Raw genomic sequence first — 17,651 nt, 5'->3', positions numbered from 1 at the left:
TATCTTATTGCTCTACCAGTTTTACTGTTATCCAGCATTTCTATTCTTACTTTGTGGTTTGTTTTTATTGCCTCAATGCATATTCATTGTAAGGATTACTGTCTTACCCCACATTTATTTCTTGGATCTGGCACTCGGCTCACCTACCTTTTAATATAATCCTCTGCTGTGGGAATTTCCTGGATATAACTGAGCTTCTCTTTCGTTATTGCCCTTCTTTAAGCTCAGGACACAGAGGTGCTCTGCAGGGCTGGCATAGGTTTTGTTCTTCATTAAAGACAATCTAACCTGTGCCCAGCTGTAATTTGCCATACACAACTGACCTGCAAAACCCATGGTTACACTGCAAGCTAGGGCCTGTAGCTAATATTAGGTTGGGCGGCTGTTTGCCCAGCCCTGGCACAACATGGCATCAACTCCACAAGGAGCTGGAAGGCCTCTCAAGTGATGTTAATCCATTCAGTTTGACTGGATAAAATAGTTTGGATCAAATGGAAATGAGATCCAAATGGCTCCCAATGGCTCCCTTGAGAAAGATATGTACAACATATCGAAACTTTGGGAAGCTGGCTCTTTGAGCTATATATATATATATATATATATATATATATATATATATATATATATATATATATATATATATAACACACACAACAAAATAATATTGATCATCACAAGTAATGTATTTGATATACTATTATCTGTCTCAGATAGTATTGGATTTCTCATTGAATAAAGTGCACAATGAGCAATGGAGCGCTCTTAAAGGCTTCTTAGCAGTGAAGTGACAATGCTGCAGGGTGGGGCGCTTTGTCGTATATTAGGTCACTTGTTTTTAATTGTGTTTCAGTTCAGCCCAGTTACACTGTAGGCATCTTTCATTGTACATGATAATAGCAGCAACACGGATACAGTTACATTATAAAGAGTAATAAACGGAACCCCAGGTACTGCAGTTTGAGAATCGTCCAAGGCAGTGAAGGGAGAGGTGAGGACTGGATTAAACACACAACCGTTATCTGTTTAATATTGTTTAAACTGCATAACTTTAGGTAGATTGTTTATCATATTGTTTGTATTTTCTAAAGGTATTTAAAAATCCGGCTTTTGTTATCTGGTAAAACTACACATAACAGTACACTGAAAAAGACACGAGCTAAAACATGTCTGTTTGACTTAGTGTGTTATAGTTTAACCTTAGAATTCTGAATTGAAGCAGATATTTTATAACTTGATGATCATTACAATTCTGATTTGAAGAGGAGATTTTATAATAAATAACTTGATGATCGTTACAATTCTGATTTGAAGCAGAGATTTTATAATAAATAACTTGATGAATGTTTTTGCTTAAGTTTACAGGATGTAAAAAAAAAGATCTCAAGAAAAAATCAATTACATTTTGACATGTTTTGTTTTTTCAGTTGCAGATGAGAATTAAACATGGGTGTACTCTACGTGCATGTAAAGGTTCTGCTGCTGTTGTTTGTTTTAAGAGGTAATGTTATCCTTGCATAGTATGTAGCTCAGTGTGCTCAATTCATTTTCTTCTTTCTTTTCTTCACCTTTGCAGTGAGTTCAGGAGCCTGTCACAGATGTAACATTGGTAGCTTAGCCAAACTGTCTTTACATTAGTTTTGTGCTACAAAACAAAAGGAAATGGTATCAACGGTCTCTAAACACGGGCTAGCGCTAGATCCAGCGGTGTCTGAACACAGGCTAGCGCTAGATCCAGCAGTGTCTGAACACTGGCTAACTCTAGATCCAGCGGTGTCTGAACACGGGCTAGAGCTAGATCCAGCGGTGTCTGAACACGGGCTAGCGCTAGATCCAGCGGTGTCTGAACACTGGCTAACTCTAGATCCAGCGGTGTCTGAACACGGGCTAGAGCTAGATCCAGCGGTGTCTGAACACGGGCTAGAGCTAGATCCAGCGGTGTCTGAACACGGGCTAGCGCTAGATTCAGCTGTGTCTGAACACTGGCTAGCGTTAGATTCAGCAGTGTCTGTTAAAACATTAGTGCTTTTTTTAAACTTGTCGCCCCAGACATGGTAGCTGTCATTTCATTTCAAGGCAGGCGAGTGGAACAGCTCCTGAACTCCGGTGAAAGCACCTGAACACAGACTTTCCACTCGCAGTGAAAATTAATTGTGACGCTACCTACTACTTGCATTTAGAATGAACAATGCTGTCATGTTCTGTGTGATTATCTCTTTATTCGTTATCACAAACATATTAGAGTAATCCGCAAGTTCCTGTGTTAATATTTGTTCTGTGTGCATTTAAAGAAAAGCAATGCTGCTTGTTTTGTAATATATGTGTATTCTTGTCAAATATTACTGCAGGATATTAGAGTATATTAGTGTTTCTAAATGCAAATTGGATCTGAATCATACTTTTCAATTGCTGTATTTTCCACTGTGGATCAATTGCCCACTCCATACTGAATTTATTATTATGATGATTTATTATTATTTAAAATGTGACTAACCGAATTTCACATATCTTGTGTTTCATCAGCTTCTCCGAGGTTGTTTGTAACTGAATTGTCACTTATTGTAGTTGTGTTCTGCTCCTTGTAAGAATTTCTCTCTGTCTTCCTCTGATCAAACTTGAGCACTGCAGGCCACTGTTTGTTTGTTTGTTTGTTTGTTGTGTTCATGTACCGGTAGAAACAGAATTCACTTTGAAAAGCTGACTTCAGGCGTTTGCCAACTCACTTACTACAGGGGACGATGAGTTTATAGGAAACCTGCAGCTCACAACGCACAAGAGGAGAACACAATTTCAACAAACTACATCACAGTTTTTATTATTGGTTAATGATTCCATAATTCAAATGTCTAACCTTGTTCCAGGAACTGAAAAAATGAGTTGCTGATGTGACAGTTTCCTTGCCCCGGTTTGTTTAGGATTCTGTGACCAGAAGATCATTGGGGGGTATGAGGTCACTCCCTACTCTATCAAGTACCAGGCTTCCATCCAGTTCCGATCCTCCCATTACTGTGGTGGGACCCTTATTCACCCCCAGTGGGTCCTGTCTGCAGCCCACTGTCTGCGGCCGTGAGTTTAACACTTTGCTTAACTTTTATTGATATTGTCATTGCAATTGTAATTGCACAAGTCTGTTCATTGATGGGGAGTTCATAAGTCTGTGTTTGGTGATGAGAGTTCACAAGTCTGTTCAGTGATGTGGGGGGGGTTTATATACTATACAGGGCATTTGAGGAAAAGTTATTTTCAGTCTCATTGGACCAGAAAATGCTCAGGTGTTTCAGATCCCTGTTCATGTTTCTTGGCATATTTAGTTAATTTTATGCAGAAAGGTCTGCTTGCATACAGTACAACTCTTGTTTGTTCAGGTGCCTTTCTACAGTTCTTTGATGCACTGTGTGACAGGACGGCGTAAGTGGAGACGTCAGGCCACATGCAGGAAGAAAACAAAGGCAGTAGTGCAGGGCAAATGTGCGTGGAGCACCATTTATTAAAATTCAAAAATAAAAGAAATATTTAAACCAGAAGACTTGCTCACTGAGGACAAAAGAAAAGCTGTAAACAAAACAAATCACAAACACAAAATATAACCGGTCAGGCTGGGCAGATTGCTGCCACTGTTCCTATTCTTTTGCCTCGTTAAATTACTCTTTCTTCTCGCTTTCCCGTTCCTCCTCTGAACACCCACCCCGAATGCCGAGAGCTGCAGGCTCATATACCGTGGCCGAGGGGTGTAACTAGCTGGTAATTATTTTATTACCCCTCGTCCACAATCTGCATGAATTCATTAATTACTAACAGAGGGTGACAACTGCTAGCCTGGCCTCTGCCACAACACATTTAAATAAATGAATACAAAATAAAACACACAATGCTTTGTATATATGCACACAATAAATAAATATACAATAAATAAATCATAATACAAACACAAAATAAACTGCACAGGGGCGGAGGGGAAACCCGTTCTAAAAATAAATAAATGTACAGGGCTCCTCGCCCTGTCACACAATATAATGCCTGATGCTTCTGAATCTTTCTTTAAGTCCTTGGCTGTCAATCTTTTTTTTTTAGCTGCTCGGACAATTCTCCTACCTGCTGTACCAGTACTTTTCTTTGGATCCACTTCAAGCATTTCAGTTGAATGTGTCCTGTGGTTCATTATTGCTCTGAGTGTGGATTTTGGTATTCCATATTTCTTTGATTCTGTTCTGTAGTCATTTCCTTTGCTGTTGTTTGCTAGAAAGTGCTTTTCTCAAACATGAATCCAACTCATGTGTCTTGACCACCTGCAGTGTTGCCAATATGTTTTTCTTCAATAGATGTTGGAATTAATTACCACTTTTCTGGCTATTGACTTTATAATGCAGCTTAATTACGGTGTAATGGTTTTCAATCAATGAATGTATATTTCTATTAGTTCTATAACATATTTTACAGACTTTTAATGTAACAGTACCAATACTTTTGTCATGAAAAAATATTGGTACGTTTCTTAGTTACAGTATAAAGATTATTTGAAATTATGTGTGTTTTGGTCTTTGTCATGTTACTTAGTGGCTAATGTTCACTAAATTATTGTATTTAATGTGTTTTTTTTTAATGATCTTACACAATATTAAGTACAGGATGCCTTTACTTTTGTCTGCAAGTGTTTTATCTTTTACAAACTATGAAATAGTGCTTATATGTGCTGTGTTTCTGCAGGGCCAGATACCTCAGTGTCGTTCTGAGTGAACATTCCTTGACAGAGAATGAGGGCTTTGAGCAGGTGTTCAATGTTTCTAGAACCATTGTTTATAACTACTACAACCCGTCCACATTCAACGGTGACATCATGCTGCTGAAGGCAAGTAATGGGTCAGTCCCACAACCGTTGTTTTACAGGAAAAAACACCTTTTTTGTTTCCATTCCCTTATGCAAGTTTACCATGGTATTACTGTGCATTAACCATGATGTACCCTTGTTTACACGCTTTACCATGCCTCACTGCTCTTTACATTGCTTTGCTATGCTTTACCATGCCTCACTGCTCTTTACATTGCTTTGCTATGCTTTACTATGCCTCACTGCTCTTTACATTGCTTTGCTATGCTTTACCATGCCTCACTGCTCTTTACATTGCTTTGCTATGCTTTACCTTTACCATGCCTCACTGCTCTTTACATTGCTTTGCTATGCTTTACCATGCCTCACTGCTCTTTACATTGCTTTGCTATGCTTTACCATGCCTCACTGCTCTTTACATTGCTTTGCTATGCTTTACCATGCCTCACTGCTCTTTACATTGCTTTGCTATGCTTTACCATGCCTCACTGCTCTTTACATTGCTTTGCTATGCTTTACCATGCCTCACTGCTCTTTACATTGCTTTGCTATGCTTTACCATGCCTCACTGCTCTTTACATTGCTTTGCTATGCTTTACCATGCCTCACTGCTCTTTACATTGCTTTGCTATGCTTTACCATGCCTCACTGCTCTTTACATTGCTTTGCTATGCTTTACCATGCCTCACTGCTCTTTACATTGCTTTGCTATGCTTTACCATGCCTCACTGCTCTTTACATTGCTTTGCTATGCTTTACCATGCCTCACTGCTCTTTACATTGCTTTGCTATGCTTTACCATGCCCATGGCTCGGACATTGCTTTGCTATGCTTTACTATGCCTCATGCTCTTTACATTGCTTTGCTATGCTTTACGCCTCACTGCTCTTTACATTGCTTTGCTAGCTTTACCAATGCCTCACTGCTCTTTATTGCTTTGCATGTGCTTTACTATGCCTCACTGTTCTTTACATTGCTTTGCTATGCTTTACTATGCCTCACTGCTCTTTACATTGCTTTGCTATGCTTTACCATGCCTCACTGCTCTTTACATTGCTTTGCTATGCTTTACCATGCCTCACTGCTCTTTACATTGCTTTGCTATGCTTTACCATGCCTCACTGCTCTTTACATTGCTTTGCTATGCTTTACCATGCCTCACTGCTCTTTACATTGCTTTGTTATGCTTTACCATGCCTCACTGCTCTTTACATTGCTTTGCTATGCTTTACCATGCCTCATCGCTCTTTACATTGCTTTGCTATGCTTTACCATGCCTCACTGCTCTTTACATTGCTTTGCTATGCTTTACTATGCCTCACTGCTTTTTACATTGCTTTGCTATGCTTTCCCTCACTGTGCTTTATTACACTTTACTTTTACTATGGTAAACTTTTCTAAGGGTTCTGCAATTGAATTCTTCTTGAAAGCGTGCTTCTATACGCATGGCCCTGCGAATGCTTGCAACAGTAATAGGTTATAAATGATGACATATCTGTGTTATAGTTCTGTTATAGCCTTGAAGGTGAAACAGAATATTGAAAAGTGTTTTGAGTTAAATAACCACAGCACTCTCTGAACATGTATGTAGTGTGTATATAACTAGTACAATGTATAGAAGATAATGTATGTAATTAGTATTAGGCCCTGATCAGTATTAGGTCCTCTATTATTCCTAATCTACATTAATGACTTAGATTCTGGTATAGTAAGCAAGCTTATTAAATTCGCAGACGACACAGAAATAGGAGGAGTGTCAAACAATGCTGCAGCAGCAAATGTCATTCAAAATGATCTAGACAAGATTCAGAACTGGACAGACACATGGCAAATGACATTTAATAGAGAAAAGTGTAAGGTACTGCACGCAGGAAATAAAAATGTGCATTATAAATACCATATGGGAAATACTGAAATTTAAGAAAAAATCTATGAAAAAGACCTAGGAGTTTATATTGACTCAGAAATGTCTTGATCTAGACAATGTGGGGAAGCTATAAAAAAGGCCAACAAGATGCTTGGATATATTGTGAAAAGTGCTGAATTTAAATCAAGGGAAATAATGTTAAAACTGTACAATGCACTAGTAAGACCTCATCTAGAATATTGTGTTCAGTTCTGGTCACCTCACTACAAAAAGGATATTACTGCTCTAGAAGGAGTGCAAAGAAGAGCAATCAGAATTATTATTCCAGGTTTAAGAGGCATGTTATAAGCAGACAAGCTAAAATAATTGAATCTATTCAGTCTTGAACAAAGAAGACCTCGCGGCGACCTGATTCAAGCATTCAAAATACTAAAAGGTATTGACAATGTCGACCCAAGGGACTTTTTCGACCTGAAAAAAGAAACAGGGACCAGGGGTCACAAATGGAGATTAGACAAAGGGGCATTCAGAACAGAAAATAGGAGGCTTTTTTTTTTACACAGAGAAATGTGAGGGTCTGGAACCAACTCCCCAGTAATGTTGTAGAAGCTGACACCCTGGGATCCTTCAAGAAGCTGCTTGATGAGATTCTGGGATCAATAAGCTACTAACAACCAAACGAGCAAGATGGGCCGAATGGCCTCCTCTCGTTTGTAAACTTTCTTATGTTTAAGCCTAAATATACTCAGACCTTCTGTACTATTCTTGTCTTAGCCTGCCCTCTGGTGGCTAAAGATGGTATACTTACAAATAATATATCATAATTTCAATAACAAATGTGTGTGATTAATCTTGAAATGAACCATAGTTATCTCACCAGCCACTTTTGTGAAATGAAAGGTAAGGGAAGAGTAGGTTACAAAGGAGTACAGATTGAATTAAATATTTTCACTGCAATAAAAGCTATTTTACAGCAGAGCTGATTGGGGTGGTTTTCTACATGCTGTGATTCAGTTAAGACACCCTCCTAGCTGTTTATTTGTTCATTCTTGGACTGATGAAAGTGTTTGTTATTTGAATTTTCAGCTTGAACAGCCCGCTCATCTCAATGCCTATGTTCAAACAGCCCCCCTTCCCGAGTATTACAATTACATCCCTCCAGGCACTGTGTGTACAGTGAGTGGATGGGGCGTGACCTATGTCTACAGCTACACCCTGTCTGATGACCTCAGAGCAGTCCAGGTCTCTGTGATATCTTCTGGCACCTGTAATATCATGTACTTTGGGAGAATCACAGATAACATGGTCTGTGCTGGATTGTACACTGGAGGAAAAGACTCATGTCAAGTAAGTTGTGAGTATTATTGGTCTAAAGTGTTTTGTTGTTTCTACACAAGCCTGTGTGCTTTAAACCCTTCACAGCATGAGACTCTGTATTTACATTCCTAAAGGCAGTAAGAAGTAGTAGCTTCATAAGTCATTGTATTTGTTTTTAGGCCGCTCATTCAAAGAACTGAGCACCTGTCTGTCTTTCACACTCTGCATTGTGAACACAATAAGTGCCTTGCTTTTGCACCAATCTTGTGCGATTGTTCCAGGGTTAGGATGGCTCTCTGTGCAGTAAGTGCTGCACTGGGTTTGACATTGTTGTAGATACCCGAATAGTGCCATTCATTCCTCATCTATGCACTGCTACTCCTTATAGCTCTCAAATGTGCAGTTTTAAAAGAATCACTTCCTGGTAGGTGGAATTGTCCCCAATCCTTCACTGGCATTTTCCTGTCAATAACCAATCGCCTGCTTTGCCTATCGACTGACATGCTTTTCAGCCAGTGACATGCTTTTACCCAGAAGTCACTGCTGTAAAGCAGTAACAGACTGAGAAGGAAAGGCAAGCAAACTGTGAACTTGTGTAGTACCAGATGTCTTTTTAAGAACAGCTCAGTGTGACTGCACACACCACTGACATCTACTGTAGAGCTCCATACTGCAATAAGAACAGCTCAGTGTGACGGCACACATCACTGTCATCTACTGTAGAGCTCCATACTGCAATAAGAACAGCTCAGTGTGACGGCACACATCACTGGCATCTACTGTAGAGCTCCATACTGCAATCAGAACAGCTCAGTGTGACGGCACACATCACTGACATCTACTGTAGAGCGCCATACTGCAATCAGAACAGCTCAGTGTGACGGCACACACCACTGACATCTACTGTAGAGCTCCACACTGCAATCAGAACAGCTCAGTGTGACGGCACACATCACTGTCATCTACTGTAGAGCTCCATACTGCAATAAGAACAGCTCAGTGTGACGGCACACATCACTGTCATCTACTGTAGAGCTCCATACTGCAATAAGAACAGCTCAGTGTGACGGCACACATCACTGACATCTACTGTAGAGCTCCACACTGCAATAAGAACAGCTCAGTGTGACGGCACACATCACTGACATCTACTGTAGAGCTCCACACTGCAATAAGAACAGCTCAGTGTGACGGCACACATCACTGACATCTACTGTAGAGCTCCACACTGCAATAAGAACAGCTCAGTGTGACGGCACACACCACTGACATCTACTGTAGAGCTCCACACTGCAATAAGAACAGCTCAGTGTGACTGCACACACCACTGACATCTACTGTAGAGCTCCATACTGCAATAAGAACAGCTCAGTGTGACTGCATCTACTGTAGAGCTCCACACTGCAATAAGAACAGCTCAGTGTGACGGCACACATCACTGACATCTACTGTAGAGCTACTGCAATAGAACAGCTCAGTGTGACCACATCACTGACATCTACTGTAGAGCTCCAATGCAATAAGAACAGCTCAGTGTGACGGCACACATCACTGATCTACTGTAGAGCTCCACTGCAATAGAACAGCTCAGTGTGACACACACCACTGACATCTACTGTAGAGCTCCAAATAAGAACAGCTCAGTGTGACGGCACACACCACTGACATCTACTGTAGAGCTCCACACTGCAATAAGAACAGCTCAGTGTGACTGCACACATCACTGACATCTACTGTAGAGCTCCACACTGCAATAAGAACAGCTCAGTGTGACACACACCACTGACATCTACTGTAGAGCAACTGCAATAAGAACAGCTCAGTGTGACGGCACACATCACTGACATCTACTGTAGAGCTCCACTGCAATAAGAACAGCTCAGTGTGACACACATGCATCTACTGTAGAGCTCCAACTGCAATAAGAACAGCTCAGTGTGACGGCACACACCACTGACATCTACTGTAGAGCATCTGCAATAAGAACAGCTCAGTGTGACGGCACACACCACTGCATCTACTGTAGAGCCCATACTGCAATAAGAACAGCTCAGTGTGACACACATCACTGACATCTACTGTAGAGCTCCAGCAATGAACAGCTCAGTGTGACGGCACACATCACTGACATCTACTGTAGAGCTCCATACTGCAATAAGAACAGCTCAGTGTGACGGCACACATCACTGACATCTACTGTAGAGCTCCATACTGCAATAAGAACAGCTCAGTGTGACGGCACACATCACTGACATCTACTGTAGAGCTCCATACTGCAATAAGAACAGCTCAGTGTGACTGCATCTACTGTAGAGCTCCAAATAAGAACAGCTCAGTGTGACGGCACACATCACTGACTACTGTAGAGCTACTGCAATAAGAACAGCTCAGTGTGACACACATCACTGCATCTACTGTAGAGCTCCATACTGCAATAAGAACAGCTCAGTGTGACGGCACACATCACTGACATCTACTGTAGAGCGCCATACTGCAATAAGAACAGCTCAGTGTGACGGCACACATCACTGACATCTACTGTAGAGCTCCATACTGCAATAAGAACAGCTCAGTGTGACGGCACACATCACTGACATCTACTGTAGAGCTCCAACTGCAATAAGAACAGCTCAGTGTGACTGCACACACCACTGACATCTACTGTAGAGCGCCACACTGCAATAAGAACAGCTCAGTGTGACGGCACACATCACTGACATCTACTGTAGAGCTCCATACTGCAATAAGAACAGCTCAGTGTGACGGCACACATCACTGACATCTACTGTAGAGCTCCATACTGCAATAAGAACAGCTCAGTGTGACGGCACACATCACTGACATCTACTGTAGAGCTCCACACTGCAATAAGAACAGCTCAGTGTGACGGCACACATCACTGACATCTACTGTAGAGCTCCAGCAATAAGAACAGCTCAGTGTGACGGTACACATCACTGCATCTACTGTAGAGCTCCATACTGCAATAAGAACAGCTCAGTGTGACGGCACACATCACTGACATCTACTGTAGAGCTCCACACTGCAATAAGAACAGCTCAGTGTGACGGCACACATCACTGACATCTACTGTAGAGCTCCACACTGCAATAAGAACAGCTCAGTGTGACGGCACACATCACTGACATCTACTGTAGAGCTCCACACTGCAATAAGAACAGCTCAGTGTGACGGCACACATCACTGACATCTACTGTAGAGCTCCATACTGCAATAAGAACAGCTCAGTGTGACGGCACACATCACTGACATCTACTGTAGAGCTCCATACTGCAATAAGAACAGCTCAGTGTGACGGCACACATCACTGACATCTACTGTAGAGCTATACTGCAATAAGAACAGCTCAGTGTGACGGCACACATCACTGACATCTACTGTAGAGCGCCATACTGCAATAAGAACAGCTCAGTGTGACGGCACACATCACTGACATCTACTGTAGAGCTCCATACTGCAATAAAAACAGCTCAGTGTGACGGCACACATCACTGACATCTACTGTAGAGCTCCATACTGCAATAAGAACAGCTCAGTGTGACGGCACACATCACTGTCATCTACTGTAGAGCTCCATACTGCAATAAGAACAGCTCAGTGTGACGGCACACATCACTGTCATCTACTGTAGAGCGCCATACTGCAATAAAAACAGCTCAGTGTGACGGCACACATCACTGTCATTTGCAGATGAATTGAAAATGTTTTTTTTTTTTGTTTGACAGGGGGACTCTGGGGGACCGTTGATCTGCGATGGTGTAATTCAAGGCATTGTTTCCTGGGGAATAAGCTGTGCCAATGCACACTTCCCTGGGGTTTACACAAAGGTGGCCAACTATGTGCCATGGATACAACTAGTAATAGCAAACTACTGAGCAAGACAGCCTAATCCCAAGTGCACCTGTGTGACGTCCCATTGCAGATCTAATTAGAGTGTTTTTAATGTCTTACAATGTAATCTCAATCATGTACACAACCCTCCCAGCTGGCACATGAATACAGCAGCATTACTGGCTCCCCACTCAAACCCCTTGCTTATTTAACTCCGTCTCCCCGAACAGAGAAATGTCTTCAGATAAATGTACATGTAAATCAGGAATGTTAATAACTCAATGCAGAAAGCCTGGACGAGACCTTTGCATGAGCCCATTTTTCAATGAGGAGCAAAGGCAGCCCTTCCCAAGTAGTTCTGCAGTATTCATCAGTCTGAATTGATGGAATGTTGTATACATATGATGAAAGTGTATAATAATGCTGGGTGTATCATTTTTTGGGTGGACATTTAAAGGACATTACTACTTAAAGAACGAGACATGTGTAGGTTATTACATGAACACACTATTCTCAATAGACACAAGTCAAAATCTCCAAGTACATTTTACACATTTCACCAAGTGAAGCGAGCTGTCACATTTACATGCACATGAAGATTATAAAGGAAACACTGTAGAGAGATTTAGCCTCCCAGCGTAGCAGCTTCATATGCATCAGCTCAATCGAATAGAACATATATGCATCAGCTCAATAGAATAAATCTCTTAGGGGCATTTTTATATTAAGTAAGTAAAGGGCCAGGATTGGTAATATGTTAACATTTTAATGGGTTGCGTTATTAAGCTACATCTATAACTCATCTGCAGGCAGTCCCCATTGCTAATTCTGGAACAGTGCCCTCTAGTGGTACACACAATTCTGCAGTATTCAGGAACCTGACTTCCCTGATAGAGGTTTACCAGGGTATAGCATGGCTTTCCCATGGGTAATCGTGGTATCTGTGCTTTACCACAGTCCCCACTGATTTCCCAGGCTACCCTGTGCTTTACCGTGTCTTCATTGTGCTTTGCTATGCTGTAACCACTCTTTACTCTTATAAGGGCATAACTGCACACCCATTGCTGTAAATGTATTCCAGGTTGGTAGACATGTTCCACTAGTAGGTCCACTGTGATGTGCTGATGGGGCCCCTATGAGATGTTTCAAGTTGAAAATGTTTTGGCTTAAACCTTAAAGCCAGTAGAAGGCCAATAGATGTCTGTAAAGTTCCACTGATAAGAGCCATTAGATGGATTTTAACTTCTTAATTCTTCTCTACAGATTTGGTTCAGAATGCATGGCTCTGTATAATGTATGTATAATCAGCTGCAAAGTCTCACCTTTGTATTGATCTGATGGCTCTATAGTTGACCAACGGTGTTTGGAAAACATGTCTTCAAATATAAACCTGTGGGAAGTGGCTGAAATAATCAATACATAGTAATATTAAAAGTGTACCTTTACCTTTGTTTCTATTCAGTAGTGAAGGTAGTCGTTAACGTATGTTCCTAGGTCTGTAGTGATACCTTGTACCTTTTAAATAACCCTGCATACTGTACTTGTCATTGTGTGTTGTCTTCAATATCTTTGCCTTCATATGGTACAGACTACAGACATGATAACATAATGAAGGAATCTTCAATGCAAGCTACAGCCATACATGATAACATAATGAAGAAGTCTTTAACACATGCTACAGCCCTACACGATAACATAATGAAAAAGTCTTTAATACACAATACAGCCCTACATGATAACAGAAGAACATTTACACATTAGAGGAGGCTGTAAAGGTTATCTATTCTCCAATGGTTCAGAGTAGCTGATTGATTTCAAAACTGACAAGTTGAGTCTCGAAAGAGCCCAATGATTGAGTATCCCCTCACCTTTCTCTGTGTGAAGAAGTGTGTCCTTCAACAACATGACTAGGTAACCCATTCCATCCCCTCCCCACTCTCTGTGCGAAGAAGAGTCTCCTTCAACAACATGACTAGGTAACCCATTCCATCCCCTCCCCACTCTCTGTGCGAAGAAGAGTCTCCTTCAACAACATGACTAGGTAACCCATTCCATCCCCTCACCACTCTCTGTGTGAAGAGTGTCTTTCAACAACAATACTAGGTAACCTATTCCATCCCTTCACCACTCTCTGTATGAAGAAGTGTATCTTTCAACATCATGACTATGTAACCCATTCTACCCCCTGACCACTCTCTGTCTGAAGAAGTATCTCCTTCAACAACATGACTAGGTAACCCATTCCACACCCTCACCACTCTCTGTGTGAAGAACTGTCTCCTTCAACAACATGACTAGGTAACCCATTCCATCCCCTCACCACTCTCTTTGAGAAGAAGTATCTATCTCTACTTTCTAACTGTATCCTCTGGTCCTGGTTTCTGGGCTGCTCTTAAAGTAATAGCTAGGGTTTGTCAATTTCTTTTAACATTTTAAAGACTTCAATCAAGTCCTCCTTAATTCTTCTTTCTATATGGATTCAGTTCCTGGCTCATTACTTCTGGGATTAGTCTGGTTGCCTTTCGCTGGACTCTCTCCAGGGCCACAGCGGTCTCACCAGTACATTATGTACCTCGTTTGCCATGATAACCAAGCATTCTGTCTGCCTTTTTAAAGCAATGGGAGCAAACAAATCAATTTCATCAATACCTGTGCACTTTGGCATCTTATTTAGGTCTCATGTGTGGAGTTTTGATATATTTGTATTTTCAAACGTACTATCTGTGACTGCACTGGAGTAAAGAAGTATGCTGCAGGCCCTGCTTTCACATTGCATATTAATGGTCATTTCTCCTGGAGGGGGCCATTGTCCCTCCCCTTCAAAAACTTCTATCCTGTCATTAAACAACCAGCTGCTTCCCTTGTGCTGTGACATGCTTTCAGACAGGAACATGTTTGAGGCGAACTGATCCAGAGTATGCCAGTGTAACAGATTCACTGAGACTAAAACATGGAAACTGAGAACTTAATGAAGTAGCAGATCAAAATGAATATGCATGTTCACTACAACACACAACAGCACACTTCAGACCTCCATAGCTAATGAATATGCAAAACAGGTAAGATTTAAATGGTGTTGTTGCCAAAACACCTTGCCTTCACTGTCCAGGGACTGGACAATCTCAAATTGCTGTAAGTACGTTACATTCAATCAATCCTTAGCGGTGTGTTTTATATACTCATTAAATTACAAGAAAAGATCTGCAGCCCTGGGAATGTCAACAACTGTTTTCTTGTAATTCTACAGCCTATTTGTTATTTATTTTAGAATGTCTACATCATCATGCTATACAAAGAACAATAACAACTACTTTTATAATGGGAGAGTTTGAGAACGCAGTCTGCAAAGTAGCAGAGACAATGGATTCCAGTCATGAGCGTATGGCAGGTAGAAACACATTCACAAGCATGTGAATTACTGTACCGGGTGTTTTTAGTTCAAATCTAAATCAAATGACTGCTTAGAACTGCAAATGAATCATCTGGTTTCCCAGACCGGATTCACACGAATCATGGACACTAATGTTACTGCAGGCGAGTTACTGTAGTCCAAGACTAATGCTTATTGGGGTCTGTGAATCCATCCGTCATTTACTACTTCTGATAAAAGGTATTTTAGTAGGTTTATAATGCCAAGACTCGTGATTAAACCTTGCCACTACATGTAATCAATTCAGAAAAATAAATGCAAATAACATTTTAAAATGTCCTTTGAGGCATGAAGTCGGAAGAGTTGAGGTTACCCACACAGAGGTGCAAAACCAGCGCTTAACTTTTGAAATCTTAAAATATTCATTTGGTTATCATGGATAAACATTTGACTAAATATAACACCTCCACTAATGCAAAAGAACTTGAACCCCCATTATGTTAATTTACATTCAATTTAAATAAAGTATTTAAAAGCATTCTTCCACAAAAATAGTTAATTTTTGAACCTTTAGATCAGGGGTCTCCAACCCTGGTCCTGCAGAGCCCCTATCCAGCAGGTTTTATAGGCTAAAACTCTGGAACACAGTGTTCATCTTGACTAATTACACCAATAATTGGTTCAACTAAGTAACAGAGATTGGTTGAAACAAAAACCAGCAGCCACAGTAGCTCTCCAGGACCAGGGTTGGAAACCCCTGCTTTAGATTGAAACGTTTAGCCCTATAGGTCAATATGGTGTCACATGACCACAAACTGGCCAATAGTAACTCTAAAGGTCAGAAGTAATAACTTTTGCCTTCTGATGTCACTCAGCTGTCAATAGTGGAAGCACAATTGCCCTCTGACATCACAGTTCATAAACAGACATGGACTGCACATTTCATCTTCTGGAGCAGTGGTTCTCAACCCTGGTCCTGGGGGAACACTTCCCTGCTGGTTTCTGTTCCAACCAAGCACTCAATTACATAACTGAACCCTTAACTGAACTAATAATTTGCCTAATCTGAGCTTTTTAAATAGAGTAGCTTATAAAAAGATTAAGAATTTGTTCATTATACAATTGTATACCTAAAGTGAAATCTCCATCTGTTTAAAATAATTAAAAAACTCAAATTAGGCCAGTTAGTTCCATTAAGGGTTCAATTATGTAATTGAGTGCTTGGCTGGAAGAATAAACAGCAGGGCAGTGTTCCCCCAGGACCAGGGTTGAGAACCACTGCTCTAGAGCAGGGTTTCCAATCCTGGTCCTGGGGACCCCCTGTGTCTGCTGGTTTTCATTCCAACTGAGCTCTCAATTACTTAACTAGACACTTAAATGAACTGATCATTTGCTTAATTAGACCTTTTTAATTGTTTCAGATCTTAAACAGTTGCCGAGTTCAAGTTGCTTATAAAAGGTTACAGCTCACTTGAACTCTGCAACTGTTTAAGAGCTGAAAACAAGTAAAAGGGTCAAATTAAGCAAATTTTCAGTTCAATGAAGGGTTTAGTTAAGTAACTGAGAACTCCGTTGGAATGAAAATCAGCAGACACAGTTGCCTTGAAGCTTTTCTGACCACCAGGGAGGGCTTTTGTGGGGGGATTTTAACTTTGACTGTTTGTGTTCCAAAAATCAAAAAAGTCCAGGAAGGATGAGTACCCTAATTCTGACAGCATGAGGAATGTTATGCAAATTAAGTGGGTACCTAATTAACATACCCTCCGTGCAAAAATTTAAAAGGTTGATGTGGTCGGATTGAGTATTTTCCGTCTAAAGTGGTTCTGCCTGTTTCAAAGAGTCCCAATATAGATGGAAAGCTATTTCAAACAGGCTGTGTCTAAAAACGTTCTGATGAGGGGGCAGTGACTCAGACTACTTTGGTGATGGAGCCCAATGTGCTGCTAAAGAGTGCTGTGATTTTACAGAATGAAAGGGATAGTGTAGCTGCAGTGCCAAAAAAAATCATTTACTACAGTATATGTTCATATGAATGAACGTAGCTGCTCTAAACAACTCCATTGTGAGCAGATATGGCTCAGCCCCCCCCCCCAACTCACATCATGTCACACTGCTCTTGAAATGTCTCTCAAATTGAATTATTTATTGTATTTATTTTCTCTTATTTGATTTTGCTTTTACTTACTACTGACTTTATTGTACTGTATAACTGCTGTTATCTGTAATGTCATATTTTATACAACTGTAAGTCTCCCTGGATAAGGGCGTCTAGTAATAAATAAATAATAATAGTTAAAAATTAGGCTACACTAAAATAGGAGCTCTGTAACTTTTACTGTTTTCTCTTTGTCCTAATGTACTTGCTTTACTATTGTGTTCTATTCAATATATATATTCTCTTCGTTTTTTTCCACTTTACTACC

At 40.7% G+C, this 17,651-nt stretch overlaps 1 protein-coding gene across 1 annotated transcript; it reads left to right on the top strand.

Moving 5' to 3' along the window:
* Nucleotides 1-961: 961 nt before the first annotated feature.
* Nucleotides 962-13,385, top strand: LOC121328475 (trypsin). The gene is made up of 6 exons (XM_041273158.1): nucleotides 962-988; nucleotides 1,425-1,498; nucleotides 2,913-3,063; nucleotides 4,702-4,843; nucleotides 7,776-8,036; nucleotides 11,753-13,385. Exons 2-6 carry the CDS (start codon nucleotides 1,444-1,446, stop codon nucleotides 11,900-11,902), a joined length of 759 nt encoding a protein of 252 aa, XP_041129092.1. The 5' UTR covers nucleotides 962-988; nucleotides 1,425-1,443; the 3' UTR covers nucleotides 11,903-13,385.
* Nucleotides 13,386-17,651: the final 4,266 nt, after the last annotated feature.

This window comes from Polyodon spathula, chromosome 16, assembly GCF_017654505.1.
Source record: "Polyodon spathula isolate WHYD16114869_AA chromosome 16, ASM1765450v1, whole genome shotgun sequence".
NCBI lineage: Eukaryota > Metazoa > Chordata > Actinopteri > Acipenseriformes > Polyodontidae > Polyodon > Polyodon spathula.
The sequence above is the reverse complement of the archived record's forward strand: the minus strand, read 5'-3'. Positions and strand labels throughout refer to the sequence as shown.

Bases quoted from the DNA above. Each gene is read 5' to 3' on its own strand.
- LOC121328475 (XM_041273158.1), top strand. From the start codon at position 1,444: ATGGGTGTACTCTACGTGCATGTAAAGGTTCTGCTGCTGTTGTTTGTT. The intron at 1,499-2,912 runs GTAATGTTATCC...CGGTTTGTTTAG, and splicing joins GCTGTTGTTTGTTTTAAGAG to GATTCTGTGACCAGAAGATC. The intron at 4,844-7,775 runs GCAAGTAATGGG...TTGAATTTTCAG, and splicing joins GTGACATCATGCTGCTGAAG to CTTGAACAGCCCGCTCATCT.